This window comes from Acomys minous, assembly GCF_964271855.1.
Source record: "Acomys minous genome assembly, chromosome: 4".
Classification (NCBI taxonomy): Eukaryota; Metazoa; Chordata; class Mammalia; order Rodentia; family Muridae; genus Acomys; species Acomys minous.
In genome coordinates, this window is record NC_140486.1 from 102,349,295 (window position 1) to 102,374,643 (window position 25,349).

The following is a 25,349-nucleotide window of genomic DNA, read 5'->3' on the forward strand; positions in this document are numbered from 1 at the left end:
TATTCCGGAACCCCCAGTCCTGTCACTCTGTACAATTTCCCTTTACAGCACTATAATTATCTCCCAAAATCCATCTCCTTCTTAGACCCTGACAATGTGACCTTACTTGGAAACACGTAGACACAATAAAGATGAGGTCACTAGAGTAGGCTCTAATCTAATATGGCAGGCCTCCTTTTAAAGCAAGAGCAAATTTAGACACAAATACATATGAAGAACTCCATATTCGAAGGAAGAGACTATAGTAACATATAGCCAAGAACGCCAAGGACTGCCAGGTGTCACCAAAAGCTACACAAGAGCCACTAAACACATGCCACTCGAGTCCTCAAAAGAAACCAAATCTGCCAAACCTTGACTTCAGGCTCCAGAATGGTGAGATCAATCTTTGTTGCTTTAGAAAAAAAATTTTTTTTCAGTCCATTATTTAGAGCACTTGAGTATTCAAGAATACATCTCCAATACGACTCCTGTACCTAAGGCTCAGGGAACATTCCTAAGGAAGGGCCAGAAAGACTGCAAGAGCCGGAGGAACAGGAAGTCTACTGTGAGACTGTGTCTACTAAAAATGTCAGAGAAGCTACAACACTCAGAAGAAGGACAGCAGGTTACCAAGAAGAGACTTGATACCCTATGAGCATATACAGGGGGAGTAATCCCCCTCAGGAACAGTCATAGGGGAGAGGAATAAAGGGAAAATGGGAGGGAGGGAAGAATGGGAGGATACAAGGGATGGGATAACCATTGAGATGTAACAAGAATAAATTAATAAAAAAATAAAAAAAAGAAAAACAAACAAACAAAAAAGAAAGAAAGAAAGAAAAGAAAAGAAAAGAAAAAGCAGTCATCCCCAAGGAAGAGCACACAACTGGCTGTTCAATACCAAGTCATCAGCCCTAAAGATATCCATGAGCAACAGTACAGACTGAACAGGCTGTGGTTACGTATGCACATGAGTGCACAATGACAAAGAAAAAGAGGCCATGGATTTGAAACAAGCTTCTGTTGCGTTAAGCCACTCAGTTTGCGCTACTCTGTTCCAGTAGCCCTAGGAAACTACTAGATACTCAGCACCTCTAGGCAAGCCCAGCACTTTATTTGCTCTCTATGGCTTGCCGTCACAGCTGGCTCATAGAAGACATCCGACAAGCCATGCTAAGCCCACGAGCAAAATGACCCAAGTCTCACTGGATTGATCCTCTAAAACTGCATGGAGTGAAGGTGTTTCCTTGGAGTTTCATTTACAATAACACACTGTATATTTGGTGCCTGCTACTCACTTAAGAAACTGGACAGTCCAGAACTTCCTTTAATTTTACAGAAATGGAAACAGTTTCAATGAAGTTCTATGGAGTAAGAAAACCTGCAACGAATAAGCTACCTAGAAGGCTATCTGGAAATAGAGGGTGTGGAGACATGTTTGGTATAATTGTAATTATATGTACATACACTGTCTTTGGTTTTTTGTTGGTTTTTTTTTTCCTGCTGCTGTGATAAATTACCTTGGCAAAAGCAACTTGAGGGGGTAAAGGGATTGTTTTTCTTACAGTTAAGGTCACAATTCTTCAGTGTGGAAGTGAAGACTATAAGAACTTGAAGCAGTAAGTCACACTACATCCACACTCAAAAGCAGAGAGTGATAAATTAATGAATGCATGCTTGACTTTCGCTTGCTTTCTCCACTCTCATACAGTCCAGAATACACAGCGTAGGAATGATGTCACTCACAGTGGGCAATCCTTCCCACCTAGTTAACATAGCAAAGAAAATCACCCACAGATACTCTCTCATTGAGATTCCTTTCACAACTAACTCTAGACTGTCTCACAACTATCTCTAACTCGAAACACCCTTTTCTGACCTCCTCAGGGACCAGGCACACTTCTTGTAATGCAGCCTACAGTACTCCATATGTATTTTCTTACATACACGCAGGCAAAATACACAAATAAAGTTTTAAATTATTTAAAAATGTTAAGATATATATTGTCTAATTAATGTGTTCAATTTTTACTTTATGTGTCAATTAAAATTATTTTAACAATAATTTTGCTTATTTTTGTTTGTTGTTTTGTTTTGTTTTGTTTTGTTTTGTTTTTATATAACTTTCTTGCTTCCATGTGTGTATGTGCACCTTGTGCTTGCCTGACGGCCAAGAAGGTCAGAGGAGGGTGTAGAAGCCTCTGGAACTACAGTTATGGATGGTTCTGAACCACCTCCAATGCCTCAAAAATGTGTTTTTAGGGTGCTAGAAAGAGGGCTCAATGGTTATGAGTACTGACTACCATAGTGAGAATTTTGTAATTTTGGTTTCTTTAAAAAAAAAAAACACAGAAATAGTATGAGATTATGTTTTGGTTTTAATCCCAGGTGTGGGGATATGAGGCTGCTTCACAGCAGGTGACTACTATTTGCCCTATGCTACAGCAAGGGTGTGGTTTTACCAGATGCAGATAGTTTCTGCCAAGCGTATGACATTTGGAATTCTGGGAACTTTTCAGAGGACATAGAAATGCTAGGGTCCTGACAGGCAGTGCTGCTGTTGTTGTTGGTAGCTGGACACTGTTGGCTGCAGCTTGTCAAGTACTTGTGTGCAAAGAAATGAGAAGAAGAAATTACATATCCTGACAGTGCCCCAATCAACAGGAAATAGTCTAACAATAAAGTCACCACCTTTCCTCTCTATCCTTTTTTTTTTTCCTCCTATCTAGTGTTATGGGGTTAAATAAGCGTTGGGAAGGGTGGCAGAGAGAAAGAAGAACCCACAAAGTAGCAAACATGGTCTACAGGCTACCCTTCCAGATGGCTCAGGTTTAACTCCAATATCCATATGGCAGCTCACTTTGTGTATAACGCCAGCTCTAGGGGATCTGACACACTTCTCTGGTCTCTGTAGATACCTACTTTACACACACAGCATTCACACAGAGACATATACCTATAAGGAAATATATGTGTGTGTTTTAATATTTTTTTAAAAAAATATATTGAAAGGAAGAGAAGTGGAATAAATTAAGAAATAATACATCCTAGATTGTTCTATCTGTATTTTTTCAGTGCATAAGAGAGGTAATTGACCAAAATAAATATGACCAAAATAAAAATGGCATAGAAGAAAAAACAAATGAAAGGAATACAAACCAATCTAAGCCACTTTGCCAATCTATAAACATTGGTTTAAGGCCTGACACACTAAAATATCTATCATCACACAAAAAAAAACCTGTTCATTTCTTTATACTCTAATAAATTCTGAAATATATGTAATATTTCCTACCCTGACTAACCTCATCTTTTAACAATATGAATGAATTCTTCCTGAGAAACATAGGGTTCTAAAAACAAGTATAATTTTCCAATGTGTGTATCTAGGTTCATTTTTCTAAAGCCCCAATACCCTGTGTTACCTGAGCTGACCATGTTTTTGTTTTAGTGCCATGCAGAAATTCACTTAGTCTCTTGGTAAATGAGGTGAGACAAAGATTACACAGGACTCGCCAGCTCTGAGGCCCTGGAGGTGAAGAACTTTCAATACCCAGCACATCACAGAAAGGCACCAGAGAGAAAAATCAACAAAGACATGCATCTAAACAAACGATCAGTCAAGCTGACACTCCTGGAACCCTTCCGCTCACAGCGGCAGAATGCACACTCCTTGTCAGGCCACAGGGAAGGTGTCCGAGCAGACTACATGGTAAGCCATAAGGCATCTCAGGAAAAGGCCTAGCACCACTCCAAATGCTTTTTAATCATGACAGAATTCAGTTCAAAATCAGCAGCAAGTTGTAAAGCTCTCAATAGTTTCAAATGTCTGTATTTGCTTGGCCTACTGGCATGTGTCTGCAATCCCAGAACCTGGGAGGCTGAGGGAAAAAGAATATGAGTTCAAAGACAGACTAGTGTATAGGATGTAGTACGAGGTCAGCCTGAACTACATAATAAGACCCTGGCTCAAAAAGCAAAACTAAACAACTAAAACATACAGATTTAAATAATCCAAGGGTCAAAAGAAAAAAAAAATCATGAAAGATACTGGAAAATGTCTGAACTGAATAAAATAAACACAGAACACATGAAACTTCAGGCTGTGCAGCTGGATGAGTGCATAGCTGGAAATGCCTGTTTAAGAAAAGAGACTGTAGCGGCTGAGCAAATAACTGTATAAAAGTTGATGACGTGCTTGCTACACAAGCTTGAGTGTGATTCCCAAAACCACGTGAAAAGGCCGGGACAGGTGTCATGTCACCGCAGCTGGGAGAGCGGAGACTGGTGGGTCTCTGGGGCTTGCTTGACCAGCCAGCCCAGGTTTCTTAGTGAGCTCCAAACCAGTGAGAGCCAGGTCATCAAAGCCACGATGGATACTGCCATGGCCTTGGCTGCCTCCCAGACTTTGAAATCAGTCCCTATTGCTGAAGGAAGACCACCATCCACTCAGGACACAGGACCTGGGGAAACTGAGATGGATCTGACCTGAGAGTCCCCTCCCTGAGCACACTGCTCTGCCAGAGGACCTGAGGTCAGTCTCCTTCAGTGGCTCCTATCTTCCTGTAACTCCAGCTGCAGGGATCCAAAGCCATCTTCTGGCCTCTATGGGCACGCGCACACACACACACACACACACACACACACACACACACACACTCTTACACAATTAAAAACTTTTTTTTTCCTGAGACAGGGTTTTCCTGTGTATTCCTAGCTGTCCTGGAACTTGCTCTATAGACTAGGCTGGCATCAACATCTGAGATCCTACCTTCCCAAGTGCTGGGATTAAAGGTTAGCACCACCACACAGCTAAAAAAACAAAAACCTTAAAAAAAATTTTTTTCAGAAAGTACACGCAAAGCACGCTGGCTTACAAATGTCAGAGCAGCACTAGCTGACACAGCTCCAGTGGGAAATGACCCAGGAGTCCGTCTGGAGAATGGATAAATACAACGCAGCATTACTGAACAGGCAGGCAGGTAAAGGGGAAGGTTCTGGATTTGTTGTTTTACCCAGGAATAAGCAGCCTGCTGAAATACAGGAATGAGGAAAACCTCAAAACACATGCTCAGCCAAAAGCTGGATGCAAAGGCTGCACTGAATGAATCCACTTAGATTTCTTCTAGAAAAAGCAAATCTTCAGTGACAGAAAGTATTTGCTCACAGTGAGGTGAGAGGAAGCAACTACAGGCAGCAAGAGGACCTTCTGGGGGAAAGAAATACTTTCCCACGGGATCGCAGAGTGACAGTAAAGCTCTATGACATTGGAAAGGCTTCCCAAATACACTTACAAGGGAAAGTCACAGCAGAAACAATACTTCAATAAAGCCGTAGACAGCCACCGCCAACACGAAGTACAACTCACGTAGGAGACTTCTGGAGCTCTACCTCAGTGGGGAAATGCTACACGTTTCTACTATGGAACAGCCACTGAAGCTCACTGGAAAATCAGCCCTGATGTCCACAAAACACTTCAGGAGGTGGCAGAACACAGTTCTGCGGGAAGAACGGCTCTTGCTCAATAAGGGCTCATCTTCTGCTGTTACTGCCGCCATCTCTGCTGATGCCATCGTTAGTCCCTGCTGGAACTTTTCTGGGTGTGAATCAAACACCCTTCCCAGTGAGAACGGGCCAGTTTTAGTTTTCACTCCTGTGTAGCTACTCACAGACCTAAGGGGGACTAACTGTACCGATCACATTTGCCATTTCTTCCTGTGTCAGCGTATTTTTGGCCTTGGGCTTGCAATCTAAAAGAAGAGGACCAAACGCTATTATTACAGTTAAGTGAGACTCCAAGCTGTTTCTCAGCTCCTCTAGACACATTTCAGCTGATTAGTGCCTATTTTAACAAAAGTCTAACATCCTTGCCTAAATGTCTTAATTGGTTAAGAGCTTCTGTTGTTTGCCACTAGCACTCACTTTAAGTCATTGATTAAAGCAGTTTGCACATCAGCACAATCTGAAATCAGTTTCCTTTTTCAGCCAGCTGGGCCTGAGAAGCAATCTTTAAGACGGCCCAATGCAAGCACCAAACCCAGTGCTCTGCATGACAACGATCTACCACGCAAGGAAGAATCAGAATCCACAGACAGTGGAGAGGGGAAACCAAACTGCCACGAGGAAGCACTTCACTGCTTTCCGTCTTATAAACTGTGTCATGTGCATTCACTGCAAGTGTGAACTCTGGCAGCAAGCTGAAGGACACGCCCTTTCCTCCCAGAACTGACAAATTCTGCATTTCCGCCACCTGTGAACGATGTGCCCTGTCTTGTTGATGGCAGAAGTCACCAGTGCAAGCTGGTGGTTCAGTATGTGAAAGGAATGTCCGAATGGGTTCTGGCCTCTTCTAGTTATCTGATGCAGGGAAGGCAAGAGTAAGATCTACACAGCGGGAACTGGAGAGAGAGCTCGGTGTTAAAAGCACTGATTGCTCTCCTAGTGGATCTCCATTCGATTCCCAGTCCCCATGTGGCAGCTCACTTCTGCCTGGACCTCCAGTCCCAGGGCATCTGATGCCTTCTCTGACCTTACAGGCACTGTGCACCCATTACGCACAGGAACACATGCAAGCAAAATATGCACATACGCAAAAAACAAATCTCAAAAATATTACATTTTCAGCCAAAGGAAAAGGTGTCTTTTCTATTTTTTTTTTTTTTTTTTTTTTTTTGCTGGTGCTATTTTTTTTCTTTTCTTTTCTTTTTTAACCATTTTTTATTAATTTATTCATATTACATCTTGATTGTTAGCCCTTCCCCTGTTTCCTCCCATTCTTCCCTCCCTCCCACTTCCCCCCTTCTCCCCTCCCCTATGTCTGTGATTGAGGGAGACTTCCACCCCCTATGTATGCTCTAAGATTATCGAGTCTCTTCTTGGTAACTTGCTATCCTTCCTCTGAGTGCCACCAGGCCTCCCCATCCAGGGGACATGGTCAGAAAAGGGGCACCAGAGTTCACGTGAGAATCAGATCTCACTCTCCACTCAACAGTGGAGAATATCGTGTTCGTCGGCTAGGTCTTGGTAGGGGTTCGAAGTTTACTGCCTATTTCTCCTTGGCTGGTGCCTTAGTTTGAGGAGGACCCCAGGACCCAGATCTGCCTGTCATAAAGTTCTTCTTGTAGGTTTCCAGGACACTGTGGGTCCTATTATTTCCCCATTCTTCCATGCTACTCTCGGCAGGAAGGGGGCGGGGGACGACACCCATTCAGCAAGTTTCAGGCAAACCAGTTTGCTGCATTGCATATGAAAACAAAAACACCAAGCACAGGATTGCTGTGGTATGTTACATACAAACTTCCCATGACAGTCTGAATAGAGAGCTAAACGCTCACTTTGAATATAGGCATCGCATGTGCATGTTCATTTTTAGGCTACAGGAATCTCTCTTTCTTAAAGGACAGCCACGCCATATTTTCCAAGGGCCATACACTATATTTAGAAAATCTCTCTTCCACTGAATAACAGGAACTAATCTAAGAATTTTAGACACAGAGAAAGAATGTATGAAAGCCTTTAAGAATGAAAATGCATTCAGATACACATAATATGTGTACACACACACATGCATATAAGAAGTATACATACATGTTCATGGGTGGAAGTGTGGGTACACATGCATATGTGTGTGCACAGTGTGCACTAACTTGCAAAGACCAGAGGTCAACATTAAAGTGTCTCCTTTTTTAAAAAATTAATTTGTGTATTCACTTTACATCCTGGTTGTAGCCTCATCCCTCCTTGCCTCCCAGTCCCACCCTCCATTCTCAGGAAAGGGGAGTCCCCCCTTCCCAGCCACCCCATCATCAAGTTGTATCAGGGCTGAGCTTGTCCTCTTCCTCTATGGCCTGGCAAGGCAATTCTGCCAGGGGTAAGTGATGGAAAAGCTGGCAATAGAGTCCACGTCAGAGATAGCTCCTGCTCTCCTTACTAGGGGTCCATGTGAAGCCTGAGCTGCCCATCAGCTACATCTGTGTAGGGGGCCTAGGTCCAATCCATGTCAGATCCTTGGTTGGTGCTTTAATCTCAGCAGGCTCCTCTGGGCCCTGGTTAGTTGGCTCTGTTGAGCTTCTTGTGAAGCTCCTGTCACCTCCAAGTCCTTTCTCCTCCCCCCACCAACCCACTTTTCCACAAGACTCCCTCTGTAGGGCCCAATGTTGGCTGTGAGTCTCAGGTGCTACTGCAAGGAGCCTCTCAGATGACACCTCTGCCTCCTGTCTTCAAGCATAGCCAAGTATCATTAATAGTATCAGGGGTTGGATTTCTCTCCTGGGGTGGGTCTTGGGTTGGGCCAGGCATTGGCTGGGCATTCCCTCAATCTCTGCTCTATCTTTATCCCTGCACATCTTATAGGCTGGGTGAATTTTTGGTTGAAGTTTTTGGGTGGGTTAAAGTGTCTTCATTCATTCTTTACCTTATTTTTGTTTAATTAGTATTATTAGAGAGAGAGAAAGAGAGAGAGAGAGAGAGAGAGAGAGAGAGAGAGAGAGAGTGAGAGAGAAAGAGAAAGAGTTGTGTGTGGGTTGTCACATGTCACAACATACATGCAGAGGTCAGATGACAACTTTGTGGAGTACTCTCCTACTTTTAACTGGGTTCCAGAGATCAAACTCACGCCATCATATTTGCACAGAAAATACAATGGTTTACCATTGAACCATCTGGCCAGCCCTCCTCTCTCAGAACTTGGGAGCTCGCCAATTTGGCTAGGCTAGCCAGCGGATGAACTCCAAGCACCACTGTCTCTCCTTCCCAAGGGTTACAGGCATACTCCACCACGCCCGGCCTGTTTTATGTGAGTGTTGGGAATCTGGACTCTGGTCATAATGCTTGCATGGCACAGCAAGTAAGCTGCTGTTTGCGCCCCTGAAAATACTCTGATAGTGACTTGTATATGGTGATCTTTAGTTTCCATACAATGCCATTTCTAGTTCCTCTTTTCATCTTTATTTCACATTTCATTTTAATTATTTGGCTGATGAGTTTTATTATACTACAATGTGTGCTTTCAGGATAGTGTTGTGTGCCAATTTAAGCTACAGAGGACACGAATTGACTCTCTGGAACTGGGTACAGTGTCCTCTATACATTTGCAGCCATCCTAATTGTTCTGGACCTCAATCCACCCATGTGGAACATGACTCCAAGGGCCACTGATGTGTAATTACCGTGTCAAATCGTAACACACCTCTTCTGCGGGTCCTTCAGGATTCCAAATAGTGTTTTATGTTCAAGTAAGATGACATGTCCTGATAAATGATGCATAAAATAAGCCCGATACTGAAGTTCTGAGACCTAACAATTTAAATCAAGTCAAAAAAGAAGCAAGTGAAACTATTTAATAAAAATGATAAATTATAGTCCAAACCTTAAGAACTGGCAATTGTGTGCTCTCCCTATCATGACTACATGCATCAGTGCTATTCTGGGGAAGGAATAAGAAGATATGTCAAACTTTAAAAAAAAAAAGTATGGATCTAAAGATGCTTATAAGTTAGTCACTGTATTTAGTTCTTTCTCTTAAAATGTTCAAGATGTTTAACAGAACTTTTCTTACATGACAAGATAATATAATCTTTATCTGCACAAGCCTTTGACAGATTATCTAATTCATACTCAAAATTATATTCATCAGGACAAACTACAAAAAGAAGAGAAGGGGAGGGAGGGAGGGAGAGACAGACAGACAGACAGAGACTGAATGACTCTAGAGCACAAGGCTCAAAAATTCAGAACTGACTCATAAGGTGGTCAAGTTGGCCCTGTAATCCCAGCACTCAGGGAGGCAGAGGCAGGTGTATTTCTGTGAGTTTGAGGCCAATTCTGATCTAAAAAACAGAATTGACTTGTGAAAGAAAAATCACATATTTCTATAAATAAGTTTCTGTGAAAATGGGACAGAGCTATACCATACAAAAACAAAATGGAAAAATACATCTACTGGGCTTTGATAAACAATATAATTTCATTACCATTTAATTATAGCATATTTTGCCTAGTGCTGAAAGAACTTGGAAAAGCAAATTTTAGAAAACACCTTTTAAAATTAAAAGAATGTTTCTGAAGGAAAATGTACAAATAAGGTGGTGAGGAAGGGAGAGACACAAAGATTTGGGGATGAGACCTGATGTAAATAAACTAAAGGAAAAGGAGAGAGTAAAGCTTCGGAGGCTACACAACAGACTGAGGGTCCTCTATCACAGGGGCGTGGCACATCCTCCTCCTCACACATAAAGCCAGTGTCAAACAAAACAACAAAAACAAAAACAAAACCCCTACAGGCTTACCAACTGCCACCTGCTGCCTTTCCACGAGGAAATGAACATTCAGAGTAATGAAATCAAGGAAAAAGCACTGGTCACTCACCCTCCACTCATCCCTGTAAACTGTTTTGATATTAGCCACAGCTTAAACGGAATTACAAGAACTAGATGCTAAAGAATGGTGAGAACAAGGTCACGTGAGAGGGACCCTAGAGGCACAGCAGCATCCTTCTGAGACTGTACAGACAGGCCTACACTCTTGGAACTGGGGAAGAATCATGACTCAGAAAACAGAAAGACGGGATCAACTGCAGTCACAGGAGATGGAAATAAAAGTTCCATCGTTCTGATCCAAAGCTTCTGCAATAGGGAGGCCGGCACCATCGCCTCAGCTCTGTTTGGGCAGATCTGTGCTGTGTTGCCCATGCCTATCTCCCAACCCCGCTGTGTTCATAATGATGATGCAGTAACACACTGGCAAGCAGCACAGCTCTGCCCGTTTAGACCGATGCCATGAAAGCACTGCTGCGGAACACCACAGCCCCAACCCAGACCCTAAATCAGTTGGACTAATTACCTTCTTGTGAACGCCACGTGAGTGGCATGGCACTTACCTTCCTCAAAGCTGGCAATCTTCTGTCTCACTATGGTACGGAAGTTGTCAACAGGATTCACACTTCCAACCTAGAACAGCCCCACAGATGACACACCTGTGGGTCACTTCTCATTTTGGCCATGTCCCACACCTTAGCTCCATTCCAGGTACTGTGATAGAACACCCTGACAGAAACAGCTTCCAGGAGGAAGGGTTTATTTCACTAGTACTTCCAGATTACATCCAACATAGCAAGAAAATCATGGTGGAAAAACTTGAGAGAGTTTGGCCATAGCATAAGAGAGAGGAAAAAATGAATCACATGCATGGCAGTGTCCAACCTTAGAGACTCAGCGCCCCCTTCCTGTGGTGCTCCCTACAGTGGGCAGATCTTCCCACCTCTTTTTGGTTTTTTTGTTTGTTTTGTTTTGGGGCCCTTTGGCATTGAAGATTTGGTAGAATACATAAATATGTCCACACTGAATATATCCTCTTAAGAAAGTAGATCATATATACAGATTTATTGCAACGCAACTCTCCATCACACTGTATGACACTTTTTGATCACACCTGTCTTTAATCTAAAATAATCGTAACGAGGCTTCTGCAACACTCAGTTCCGAGAGAAAAAGAAAAAGGAGTTGCTGTGAGCATTGGTAAACTTTTAAAAAGGGTATCATTTCCTCCTTGCTGGGAATCCCGCACAGAAAGAAAGTGCTCCGAGTGTGAAATTGAGACTTCTCAGTACTACAAAAGATTCTCACCAAGTCCAAACCACTGTGCAGACGTTGACTCTTCTGAGACATTTCTGCCTGCCTTTGCTAACAGGGACAGGCTAAGATCTGTTGATTCTAAACAAGGCTGTGGGTAAGAATGCACATACTCAACTTCCGGAAACCTTCTCATCAAACGAGGCTCTTGGTTTCAAAGGGAATTTGATTTCGATAGTCCTAACCTTGCAAGTTCTGGTTTCTGTGGATTTGTTTAGATTTACTTCATTCTTTTTTAATTACATGTGAGCATCTGTGTGTGGGCACATGCGCATGAGTGCAGGGGCTACAGAAGGCCAGCGGTGTGGGAGTCCCTGGAGCTGGACATATGGGGTGTTGTGAGCTACCCGTGTGGTTCCTGAGGATTGAACTCGGCTGCCCTCAGCCATCAGAACCATCTCTCCATCCTCTGAAGCTTTACGTTAGGAAGAAGATAGGAAAGGGACCCCTACTTCAATGTTATGTATTTGGGGAAGAAGGCTCATATCATTAACCTTCCCCCTCTCATCTTGACTAACAGGAAAACAGCACAATGAAGCCGGCAGGAAGATCTGTAAGAGTGCTACCACGGAGGCACTCTGTTCTACAGAGCTCTGTTTACTATAATCACAGACACAATTCTATGCCATTCACTATTGTTAATTACTTCCAGATAGAAAGGAAGAACTTAGGCTGGGCCTATACGGCTCACATACACAGAGGACTAGAGAAAGTGCTGTCAGCAAACCCATCGGGCCCACGCCTCAGCCTTCCTGTGGTGGGAGAGAGGGACAGTGGAAAAAGCTCAGTTTACCTTGGTGACAGTCCCTTCAGCCAGGCTGGACACACTCATGTGACCTTCTTCTTTCTCAGTCTTGCACTTTTTAGCAGCGGGCCCCTCTTCCTGACTAGAAAGAAACAAAATGAAATGAAACAAATATAATACCTAAGATACTGCAGGTGAAAAGTATAGAGTTATACCCCCAAGCATCAAAAACAAGCATGCAAAACGTTTAGGCATTCTATCCAAACAGTAGGTGTCTTCTCGCAGCCTTGTGGCCCCAGCAGGAGGCCTTGGAGTAACACGGAATTTGTTTCATGCAGTACAGAAGCCAGCAGCTGCTGCATGATGAGGTACATGCAAAAGACGAAATGGCAAGCACAGGTAATGGTAGCTTAACATTAACTAAGAAATCCATCTGTCCATCAGCTATCCTCCTGGTCCCTATCTCAGAACATAGAGCCATAGCTTTTCGTGTACACAGGAGAACTCTTGTGTCTGAAACCCCACCTTTTTCATTGTACTGATATATATAAGCTATGAAGTGTCAAAACTTACTACACAATCACAAGTTAAATATGCAAAAACTGTTTTAAGTGTAATTATCTTTTTAAAGAACACATTCTACTCTGTTTTCTTATGGGTGTGGCACTAACAAAGCCTGACAGCACCTGGATGCCAAGGAAAAGACGGCTCCAAGAGAGACCGTCAAACATCTTGCCTCAAGTAACGTGCTGGCTCTTATAGCATGTTGGCTTCCAAGTCATGGGGATGCTGAGGTAATTAAAGGAGAACAGGAAATCCAACCTGAAGATGCTGCTCACCATCTCCCTCACACAGGGAAACAAAAAGATACAAAGAATTTTTTCTTAGAGAAATAGTAAGTGTAGGCCAACGGCAGCCATCAAGAAAAAACTGAGATTAGTAACTAAGCCATTTCTAACTATGGTCTAGTTAGGGCTGGGATTGAGATCTTAGTCAGTAAAGTGCTTGCCTTGCAAGCAGAAAGACCTGAGTTCAATTCCCAGCACCTATGACAGGGTGTGTGCCTGCATGTGTAACGGTGGTGTGCTACAGTGCTAGTGTTTGGGAAGCAGAGACAGGTGGATCCTTGGCGCTGGCTAGAGCCAGCCTAGGCTATTTGATGAGTTCCAGGCCAGTGAGAAATCTTGTCTCATGAAAAAAAAATGTGTCACTGAGTCTTGTGGAGCCACAAGTTAAACCACGTGAGGACTTTCTTAAACCCTCTAATATAAGATTTGAGGAAAGGAAGGATAAAAGTGTGCGTACCACATTCCTTAGAACCCAGCAGGGAAAAACAGTCCCAGAAATAAGTAACAGTTTAATATGGTTAATAGTTTCAAGGTCAAACAATTAATAGTAGTGCTGGAAATTCTGCATATAGTATTCAGGACATCTTTGTGACATGGAAAAGGATGATGATATCGTCTCCAGGCTATCTACAGGACTCTAGGCCTTGGGAAGCTGACAATGTCCATGCAGCCACATAGACACACAGCCTTTAATGGAGCTGCATCAGGATGATGGACCGCGAGTGATTTATTTCTCTGTAGTGGAAGGTTTGGTTTCTTTAACAACTCAGTTATGTTATGTAAATATGTTTTGCTTTAAGCCCAAGTGTGGGATATGGGACTGCCTTAGTTTATCCACAGCTGATAATTGCCCCATGTGGAGGGCCAGCTGGAGATAGTTTATAATTCTGAGGAGACAGAAGAGAAAGAAGGCTGCTGGCTCTTCCTGTTTCTGCATTTGCCATTTGCTGTTGCTGGACTGCTGGATACCCTGACGACTGAGACCGGTATTTCCCCAAAGAGCCCGATGACATAAAATAAAATAAAATAAAATAAAATAAAATAAAATAAAATAAAATAAAGAGCTCCGTGACCCTAACTAGCTGGATATGGCCCCTTTCCCTTCTAACCTTCTTTCTTTCCTACCTAGGGTTGGGGATTGGAAGGGAGGTAGAGGCTTAAGGAACTCAAATAAAGTATAGTATAAAAGCAGCACCTACATTTCTCTCTTTTTCATTTACTTTCAGAAGTATGTATGCATCTGGTAATTAACTTAGCAAGATATGTAAGGAGCACTGATGTGGCAGCCACTAAGGTAGATCCTAAACCTTAGACTTGCAAACACTAATAGGCAACCAATACTTCCAATATGTTCAGGCAAATTTAAGGAAGGCAAATATGTGAATAGGCAAAATACTAAGCTAGGCAGCATGCCACAACTAGTGAGTGGCTGTATTAGCTGGAGCACAGGGCGCCCCTGGAAGCAGTAAGCGATGGGGCTAGAGAATCTAAACATAAGGAGGGCTGGGGGTGCAACTCACTGCTAGAGCCCATGTGTGAGGCCCTGGGGGCAATCCCCAGTCGACAGGGCTAGGGGTGAGGGAAGCAAATGCTATTTTCAAGGTAGCTGGAGTGTGTCGAGACTGCTGTCCGATCGCTGGCTTTCTTGTTTGTGTAATGGTCTGATCATCTAGGGTGGCAAGTAGAGGAGGCCACTGAGAGCAAGACAAATCTGCAGCCTGAGGAAGCAGAAGTACTGAAACCGCATTCAAAATGTGGGCTGCCAGGGGACTCTTCTGGAGAGAAGAATGAGTTTTATACTGAATGAGTCCATCACAGAGAAGAGAGAGAGGGAGGATTACAAATCATGGCACTGAAGAACTTTAAGTAGCAGTGATACGGTTGTTCTTTCTTTTAAAATACATTTTTAAAAAGCATTCAGGCTAGGGAGATGGCTCAGGAGACAAAGGCACCTGCCACCAAGCCTGACATCCTGGGCTCAATCTCCAGGAACCCACGTGGTAGAAGAAGAGAATCAGCTCCCTCAGGTTGCCCTTGGACACCCACATATGTGCCACAGTGCAGGCATACCCCCCACACACACACACACTCCCAAATAAATAAAAAGACTGTAATAAGATGTTTTAAAACTCACTATAATTGGCTGGCAGCCCCTGCGTAGCTCAGGAAAAGGGATCCAGGAGAGAGCACTAAAAAGACTAAGGCAGGCATAGAAAGTGAGAGTTTCTATCCACCCAGTCTGAGGAGGGGGTGGGACCAAAGGTTAACCTGCTCACCAAGCCACCGATGTAACCAATCTTGCCTATGTAATGAAATTTCCATAAGATCTCAAAGCAGGGCTGGAGAGACGGCTCAGCGTTTAAAAGCACTGGCTGCTCTTCCAGAGGACAGAGGCTCAGTTCCCAGCACCCACAGGGTGACTCAAAACTGTGTGTAACTCCAGTTCTGGGGGATCTGATGCCTTCTTCTGGCCTCTGAGGGCACTGCACGTATGTGGTGCACAGACATACATGAAGGCAAAACATCCATACACACAAATTATTAAAAAATTTTTCAAAAGGGCGGAGTTCAGACAGCTTATGAACAGCTAAACACAAGAAGGGTCCAGGTTCACTTCACCGGAAGACAGGGACCGTTGGAGACCTTCTTAAATGTCTTATTCTACGCACCTCTTCCTCTATAGTTTTCACAATCTCTTACGATAAAAGGAAATGTGAAACTTGCTGAGGGAGCCAAACGTTTGGAAAGGCAGGAGAAAGAAGAAGGGAATTAGATACGGTCTATCTCAGTAGGGCAGGCCGAAACAGAAGGCGCGAGGCACACATAAGCAATGCTGGTGGGAAATGCTCTTAAGAGCTAAAGGCCCAGTACTAAGTAAGCCATGCATGGTTAAATTATCCCAGTTCAACTGTGCAACAGCCCTCACAATTATAGATGAGCAAATGAAGGCTCATCAAACGCAGGTATTTGTTTTACACAGCACAGCCCACCCTGCCAATTTCAAATGCCAGTGAGGGGAAATGCTTGGATTTAGATTCAAATCTATCTGACTCCAAAATCAATGCCATTAGCCACTACATTAACCTGAACTGAAAGGAGCAGATTTGGGGTAAATTTAATACAGCTTGGTAAACCAATTAGAGGTGGAAAGTTAAAGAAAAGGATGACTCCCAAGAAATCAAGTGCCATTCTCTAAAATGGGAAATAACAGCACGGGGGAGAGGCATTGGAAAGAAGTGAGCTAGGAGACACGACTAAGCCATTTCTGTATACACTGAATTTCCGATAAATACAGACCCAGCCACCCATGGATGGAATGAGACAGACTCTGTGGCTTGTGAAGCCCTGTATAGGAAGTGTCAATGGTGAGGGACCTGCGATGTGAGGGCAAAATGGTTTTATGGCTGAGTGAGTTCTGGATTCAGACTATGCACATGTATTAAATCCTTCCCCCACCACATATCGAGTGAGATCTCAGGCAAACTGTTCCTGTTCTCCAATCCTCAGCCTCCTCAGACTTAATAGGATGGCCAGAGGATCCACGGAAGGCACCTCACACCATACTGTGTTCAGTACGTACTGCTGTTCTGAAGACAAGCACTATACACACAACACATGTAAGGTTGGCCAAGAAAGAGACCATCAGAGGAGTCTAGCAGGGAGTTTTCCAGGACTAGGGGGAAAAAATCTGGACGCTTAAGTTAGGGGAGACACACAAGTTCCAAGTGGGAAGAATAATTGACAATGCCCAATGCTACAAAGGGAAAAGGCACAACAGAAAAGGAGTGCAAGGCTGGAGGGAATTTAAGCGATTGTGTCGCTTGGATCTTCAAAGAGGCAGCAGAGGCAATAGAGAAGGAACCGAGGGAAGCTACAGCATTGACCATTCCTCCAGCAGGCCGAGAAGGGAAGATGGACGTCACAAGTAGCAGTTAGCAACCAGGAGCAACTACAAGGAGGAGCCCGGAGGGGTTATTTTGTTTTAAATGAAAGAAATGTTAACATGAAGAGGGGATGGGGGTACGGTAGAAAGAAGACATCATTAATGGACCAGGCTAACAGATGAGAAAACAGATGGGACCTAGGCCACAGGGATGGTGAAGGGATGATGAAGGATGCGGTGTGCTAGGTCCACTGGGCCTGGAGAGAAGGAAGTAAATGTGACCACAAAGCAGGCATGTTCCGAGATAAGATGGTCCATAAAACTGAGAAGTACCTACTTACAGCCACTACTTTCTTATGAAATCATCACCACCATCCTTACCACCGTTGTCACTGACAGTGTTCTGGGGACATGATGCGGGGTTTTAGAAGACTGTTTACTGATGCACACTGTTCTTACACTATACTATGCACTGTGCTTGAGTTATCCAACCCTTTGAAACAAGCATCCCTGCCATCCTTTTTTTCACATAGGAGGAAACAGAGAACAAGCAACTTCTACCAACAGTCACATAGAGCAAGTGAGCTGACTCTCATTGGCTGACTCTGGGGTCTGACATCTTGAACATTAGTCAGATGAAGCTGTCTGCTGAGAGTACGTGGGGAGAGAAGTCTTAGGGAACTTGAAAAGAGCAGCAGGCCCTGGATGATCCGTACAGAGTGCAAAGGAAGCAAGGACATCGGTGTGTTATACATGCAGGGCTGGACGTCAGCTGTCCCAACTCTGCTGCAACACCTGTCAGAGAGATGATACTTTCACTTCAAGGTACATGCCAACATTGAGGGAAGCAATGCTTTCAGACAACGCAGGCAACATGTGGGACTGTGGGACTCCATGCAGGGGCCACCAGAGCTCTTTCCCCTTAGAGGTGAAGATATTACCACAGGTTGAAGATGGACACCAGTGTCTCAGGTGTGCCGTGTTTTCAGCATGATGCTGTATCACTGACTTTGGACTACTGTCTTCCCTCCCAATAGCTCAGAGCACTCTAACACTGGGTCTTGTTACCATGCTATCTCTTGAAATGAGACTGTTTTTATTTTATTTTTTCAAATATTATTGGGGAGTAGCATGTGCTGTGGTTTGAATGTGAGAAGGTCAGAGGAAGTAGCCAGGCTTGCAAGGCAAGAATTTTTACCCACTGTATTTAGAGGAAGAAAATATCACAAAGATAAAGTTATTTAACCAAAACTCTATCAGGTGCCATCACTGGTATAAAAACTAGTGATTCCCAGCTCAGGACTCTTATTTTATACTATGAGGCATCCTCGGTAGATAATTATCACTCCCAAATCTTAGCTACTAATCTATCTACTAGAAATGGGTAAACTGGATTCAAGGATGATGAATAAACACAAAAACACAGCTCGGTATTAGCTGTCTGTTTTCCCCTTAGCATAACCTTTAACGCTAAGTGGGGCCTTTTCCTTAAAATGGAGGGGTTTATAACCTACGAAAAAGAGACTGAATCATCCTTGAATACAGGAGTGTTAAGTAAATATTTGCTAAATTCATCACTTCTACAGTTCTTGAAAACAAAAGCGTCTGATAATAAAAGGTGGAGGGCAGGGATGGGGTTAAGTATGTATGCCTGAGCTAATGCGCAGGCCCCAGGCCGACCACTTGGCTGGATCCCACACGACCACAGGAGCATGCCCAAGCTTCCCGAGCCTTGAGTGATAGGACCACAGCTGAAGGTGTAATCAGAGCAGGGATCAAATCATAGCACAACTGCCTTCTAGGTCTCTGTGGTTTGGTTTTTAACCAGCTAATTTACATTTTAATCAAAGGAAGAGGAGAAAATGGTCCGTTTCTTTCCCACAGTACCAGAAGGTAATCACGATCCCGAACTGGAGTTTACTACTGGGAGAGAATAACCACATGACTGCAGTGAGCCCAGAGCAAGGTACCACAGGAAGGAGACCGCAGACTCCACCGAGCACCTCTCAACTGCAGCCAGCGGGGAGCAGGCAGAGAAACAGGGAGGGGAGGTGGGTTTTCAGGAACAGGCTTCCTGCGTAGGAGAAGGCAGGTCGGAATAAAAGAGCAATAACCTTCCCCAGGGTGTGAGGGGAGTACGTGTAACCGAATCAATCCAGATTTTGTTCCTTCCAATTCTGACAAAGCTTTTGAGTGTTTACCTTTGGGAAGCTATGAAAAATGCACAGCTTTCTATTCAACTTGTACAATAATTCACTAAACATTGATTTATAGAAACCAATGAAAGTTTCTGGAAATTACTCATCCTTTCCCACTGGGTATTTATAAATAATAAGCCTTACTTTGTCAATGAAGATACAGCCGTGGGAAGGAAACCAAAGAAAGTGGGGGTGGGAGGGTCGAATCATGGTCTGATGCCAAATCTCAAAATGCAGCAGAAAGAAACATTATTTTAGCTTAAGAAAAAAAAAAAATCGCCAATAACCAGTTGAGTAAAGTCTGGAAAGTCAAGGTCACATACGCAAAGGATTCTGTATAATACGTATTTTCTTCTGGTTTACTTTTATTTAGATGGAAATTAATATAGTCTCTAAACAAAATGTGAAGAGGAAAACCACTCACCAGTCATTTGCAAGCCTGGCTGATGTCTCCCATGAAATGCACTTCACTCCTTGACCTGCAATGCCTCCCTCTTGCTGTAGCCAAGCACATCAGTGGCCCACTAGCAGAACAACTGAAGAGCCACGCACTCACGCTTCTCCTCCTCACGTCTCCTCCAGCGACCTCACTGACACTTAGCCTACCTCACCCTACCTACCACGGAAGGCTCATCATGGCCAGCCTGCCCTCCCCATCCCAGCTCTTTACTTTGGAGAGAGGATAATTCCAGGCCAGCAGGATGGCCTGCTGCAGAGCCAGACAACTTGATTTGATCCTGGAACCCATATGACGGAAGGAAAGAACCAACGACCAAAAGTTGTTCTCTGGCTTACACATACACATACATGTGTATTCATGAGTGCATGCACACGCGTGTGCACACACAAAGAAATAAAAATATAATAAGGGTTGCTTTAAAAGAGGAAAATTCAGCCTCAAATATTCACAAATGTTGCTTAGCCTTCCTATGTGTAATTCACAAAAACTGTATTGTTGATGGAAAAGCCAATCCAAGTCACGAGACTGAGCCCAGGTGAGCATCAGGGCCAACCTCTGACTCTAACGACAGGGATGAGAGCTTAGTATTTTCACACAAGGATTGAAAAGCTGTTCTGGGGGTGCTGAGAAATGGCTCAGAGGTTAAGAGCACTGGCTGTTCTTCTAGAGGATCTGAGTTCAATTCCCAACAACCACTTGGTGGCTCTTAACCTTCTATAATGAGATCTACTGCCCTCTTCTGGCAGGCAGGCAAACATGCAGGTAGAATGTTGTATACATAATTAATAAATCTTTTTTTTTTTTAAGCTGCTCTCTCCTCTGTAATTCCAGAAAACTCTGGGCAGCACCTAATTCCAAGAATTCCAGACTTGTAATCTTGTCATCATTCCCAGCCCACTCCCTTACATTGTTACAAATCCCAAGGCAAAGGCACCTAGTACTTACTTATCCTGAAAAACGTCCTGAGCGTTCATTTGGTCCTTCTTCTTGACAGCTTCCGTCAGAGGGAAAAGGGTCTTCACTTTAGAGAGAGGACCCTCGCATTTGGCTCTCATCTCGGCGGGGGGATCCAGCATATTCACAATATGCTGCTGAACTGGGGGCAGTCGCTCCTGGGGATGTAGGGCCCTGTGCAGCAGACACTGTGGGGAACGAATAAAGGCGTGAAAGGCGCTGTTGCTGACATCAAATACAGCTTTCCGTTTTCTCATCAGGGACCCTCCATCTTTAGTTGGAAGGGCTAAGAGGCTTATGCCAGACAGCAAAGACAAACCTGGTGGCTCAGAAGATACTGGTCACATCTAAAACCAGCTATAGAACAGACTCAAGCATAGACACAATAGTCTCTGTGAACCTCCTCGAGGCCCTCATCTTAGAAGGTTCCTAAGACACACCTCCCCAACACTCCAGGACACAAGCACTTTCTCTTTCACTTGGTTTTAGAGGACAACGTGTGATGGGTGAGGCAGAGGCTAATGGGGAGCTGCCCATTCTGAGCCCCAGGAGAAAGTCTGAAAAAAAGGACAATACTGAGCTGACGCAAGCCATCACCGAGAGCAAACGTGCTACCTTCCACTCCCACTGACACCCACTGACGCACTCCTGGCCTCCTTCCTTCTAACTGCTCTCTAAGCCTCTGCTGTCACTGTCCTCCTGGACCTGAAGTCATCTGAAAATGAGCTCTGTTGCACTCTAAGTGTGGAACATACCACAAGCTCGTGCTCCAACATTCATGCCCCAGCTGGTAAGTGTGCTGGGGTAAAGCTGGTGGCAGCAGGTCATCGGAGGTGAGTCTCTGAAGGTTTCTGAAGCGGCATGCTGCTCCCTGGCCCACCACAATGTGAACAGCATGCCCCCTGCCATGTGCAGCCACCACCATGGACAGAACGAGCTGCTCCATCCTGCCCTCTCCGCTGTGAAAACCCCTGAAACTGAGCCAAGGAAGATCTTCCCTCCCTTGTTTCTTTCGGGCTCTTTGCCACAACCCAGGAAGTCCTGCAAGACACAGCCCGATCACCTGACTGTGGCACTGCCATTTGCCTCCTCATTCACAACCAAGAAAAGATGAGCTCTTCTGGGCCCACTCCAGCCAAGCTCACTCTCGCCTCTGGGTCCTCAGAGTAATGGTCCTTCCGTCTCTTCTGCTTGCTCCTGGCTCTGGTGGAGTTGGCCCCTTATTCTCACGTTGATTTCTGCTCAAATATTAGCTTCTTAGCCTTTTCCTGACACTGCGTATGAAGCAGCCTCTTCACTCACAAGCTACTGTCTGATCATATTGTAACATTTCCTAATTTTGTGCTTTTCAAGCACTTATAAAATAGTCCCATCAATTGCTTGGTTCACTCACTTATTATCCAGCCTCTCCCCTTGAATACAGGCATCTTCTTGTTTACTGAATTCTAAGCACAGTGAATATGCCCAGCATGTAATAAGTCTCTGAAAGATACAGGCTGTCCACTGTTCGAGTGAGTGGAACCAGATGCAGGCTACAGTCATCTGTACTGCCGCGGGTTTAAGTCAGGCTTTGGCAGCACTTGTACTGAACCAAAAAGCCAGCACTCTAACAGTGATTTTCAACCTTCCCAACGCTGCAAGTCTTTAATACCTCATGTTGTGGTGATCCCCAAGCATACAATCATTTTCACTGCTACTTTATAACTATAGTTTTGGTACTGTTATAAATCAAAATGTAAATATCTGTTATGTGGCTCCTGGAAAGGGTTGACACAACCTGGTAGGGGGGTGGGGGGGTCACGACCCACGGGTTGAGAACCACTGCTCTAACAGTAGAGGAATGTAAGGAACAAGATGCCCTTAAGAAACAATGAAGTAAGACAGCCACTGGCGGTTCCCTCCTGTGAAAAAGGCTCTAACTCTTTTTATTATTATTGCTGTGGGTTGAACCCAGGGTCTTGCACATGCTAGGTGCATGCTCTGTCACTAAGCTAACCCCAGCCCTATTCCTACTTTTAAACAACTTACATATAAGTAATTTTGAAGGGAAAAAGGGAGCCCAGTAGCAATTTCAAACTACTATTTCATACCACAAAGCATACTACTTATTTTATCCCATGAACTGTTTCCATACAATAAAGAAAATGCTATCTAGACATTTGTATCCAAAAAAACAAAAACAAAAAACAAAAAAAAAACCTTGGGTTCAACAGTGAATATCAAAATTCTGGGGAGCCCTCAGCTAGGAATTCAACACTATTCTCATGTAGAAATCCCATGTGCCCGTTGCTCCAGCATCCACTTTCAACACCCCAAGCCTTCCCTCTCCATGAATGCTCACTTATTTCACCTCCTGCTTTGCTCACTCTTAATTACCCGACTTCCCCTGAGCTTCACCAGGCCTTTTCAGTGAGTTCGCTGTCTATTCCAGATATTGACCCTTTATTGAGGAATAGCTGACGAAGCTTCTCCCATCTGTGGCTGTCTCTTCACTCCATTAACGGTTTCCTTTTGTGTGTGAAGCTTTTTAATTCCGTGAGGTTCCATTTGTAAACTGTCACCTAGGCCTTCTTTCCTGGATGACTAGTCCTGTTGAGAAAATCCTGTCTGCACCTTGATCTTCAAGTGGTTTCCTGACTTTTCCCCTGAGTCCCCTCCAGGCAAGGGGACCTGGCGACCACGTGGCTCTGCGCACCGCCATGCTTATGGTACCTCTCTGCATCACGCCGTCCTCGCATCAGGCATCCTTCTTTTTCTTCTAGATCTCCGACCAACATTACTAGCTTGGAGGAGGTTTCCATAAGCTCCACTTGCCAGCATCTCTCCCCTCTCATTGCCACAGGGTTTCCATCCTGCTGCTGATGTATGACTCTGTGTCTGTCCCAGCGCTTGGGAGGCAGAGGCAGGCAGATCTCCATGAGTTCAAACCCAGTCTGGTCTACTAATTGAGTTCTAGGCCAGCCATGGGTAAATAGTGAGGACCCCAACCCCCAAGAAGGAAAAAGGAAGGAAGGAAGAGAGAGGGAGGAAGGGAAGGAGAGAGGGAGGAAAGGAGAGAAGAAGGAAGGGGAAAAGAAAAGAAAAACATAACAGGCTGACCTTTCCTTTCTCACCTGGAACAATCTCTGAAATTCAGGATTTGGAATCTTGGAGGTTGGAAACAAGTCTTCAATGATGTCTTCTTCCTCATTTTTCTTTACCAAGCTCATAGAATCAATCAGATCATCAATAGCCCTCAACTGTGCCTCTTAAAACAATGATAAGGAGAGAAGCAAAAGAGAAAAATAGATTATTTCTAGTATCAAAACGAATTATTTCCCTATCAAAATAGATTAATTATCTATCAAAATGAAATACTTTGTTTCTGAATGTAGTAACACCGGCAGTTCATGCAGCACCTACTCTGCCAAAAAGTGTTCCCTAGTTATGCAAGCGCTTAACCTGACTCATGGTTTTCTCAGCTGAGAAAAGAGCTATTAACAGTTGTTGAGGCAGGGCGGTGGTGCACATCTTTAATACCAGCATTTGGGAGGCAAAGGCAGGCAGATCTCTAGGAGTTTGAGGCCAGCCTGGTCTACAGAATAAGTTCAAGGACAGCCAAGGCTACATAGAGAAACAACAAAACAAAACAAACAAACAAACAAAATTATCCCCCTAGGTTAATGGTTTCCAAATGTAAGCACAGCACATAAAAACATAAAATACAATAAATAAAAATGAAAAGAGCAGTTAACCTGGCGGGGGGTGGGGGGCTGGGTAGAGGGATGGCTCAAAGGTTGAGAGTACTAACTGCTCTTATAAAGGACTGGGATTTTATTCCGAGCACCCAAATCAGTGGTAACTCCAGTTCTAATCAATCTAACCCCATATTCTGCCCTCTATGGGCATTAGGCATGCGTGATACACAGACATAAATGCAAACAAAATACCCATACACATAAAATAAAAATAAATCTCAAATAAATAAATAAAAGTAGTTGATTTACCAGGCATAGTAGCACACACCTTTAATCTCAGCACACAGGAGACAGAGGAAAAGCAGATCTCTAAAATTTCAAGGCCAGCCTGGTCTGCATAGTGAAACCCTGTCTCAAAGAAAACAAAGAGTAGCTGCCTTCTATACTCTTTTCAGCTCTACCATTCAGCGAACTTTTCAGAATGGAGTATCATATCAAAAGTAAAAGAGCTTGTTCCAAAAAAAAATCTCTGCCGTAAAAAATAAAATAATTCCTCTATGGAGATTTGAACAAAATACTTAGTATCCAATGAGTTAATGTTTTAAAAATAGTAATCAGCTAAAGAGAATAACATTTAAAACAAAGAAACAACTTTTTTTTTCTTTTTTTGGCTTAATTTTTCGAGAAGGGTTTTTTTGTTTGTTTGTTTGTTTGTTTGTTTGTTTGAGACAGGGTTTCTCTGTATAGCCTTGGCTGTCCTGGGCTCACTTTGTAGACTAGGCTGGGCTAGAACTCACAGTGATCTACCTGTCTCTGCCTCCCGAGTGCTGGGATTAAAGGAGTGCGCCACCACGCCCAGCATTTCTCTTATAGTCCTGCCTGTCCCGCACTTGCTTTTAGACCATGCTGGCCTCGAATTCCCAGTGATCTGCCTGTCTCTGCTGCCTGAATGCTGGGATTACAAGTATGCATCAC

The 25,349-nt window shown here is 43.9% G+C and overlaps 1 protein-coding gene across 1 annotated transcript in view; it reads right to left on the reverse strand.

The window, feature by feature from the left end:
* The window catches only part of XRCC5 (X-ray repair cross complementing 5), an 89,655-nt gene that overhangs the window by 25,143 nt on the left and 39,163 nt on the right, over positions 1-25,349 (reverse strand). Inside the window, exons 13-16 of the mRNA XM_084778380.1 lie at positions 23,811-23,944; positions 20,689-20,885; positions 12,403-12,496; positions 10,859-10,928 (exon numbers count right to left, since the gene is read on the reverse strand). Coding sequence (XP_084634506.1) covers positions 10,859-10,928; positions 12,403-12,496; positions 20,689-20,885; positions 23,811-23,944 — 495 coding nt within the window. The remainder of the gene's footprint in view (positions 1-10,858; positions 10,929-12,402; positions 12,497-20,688; positions 20,886-23,810; positions 23,945-25,349) is intronic.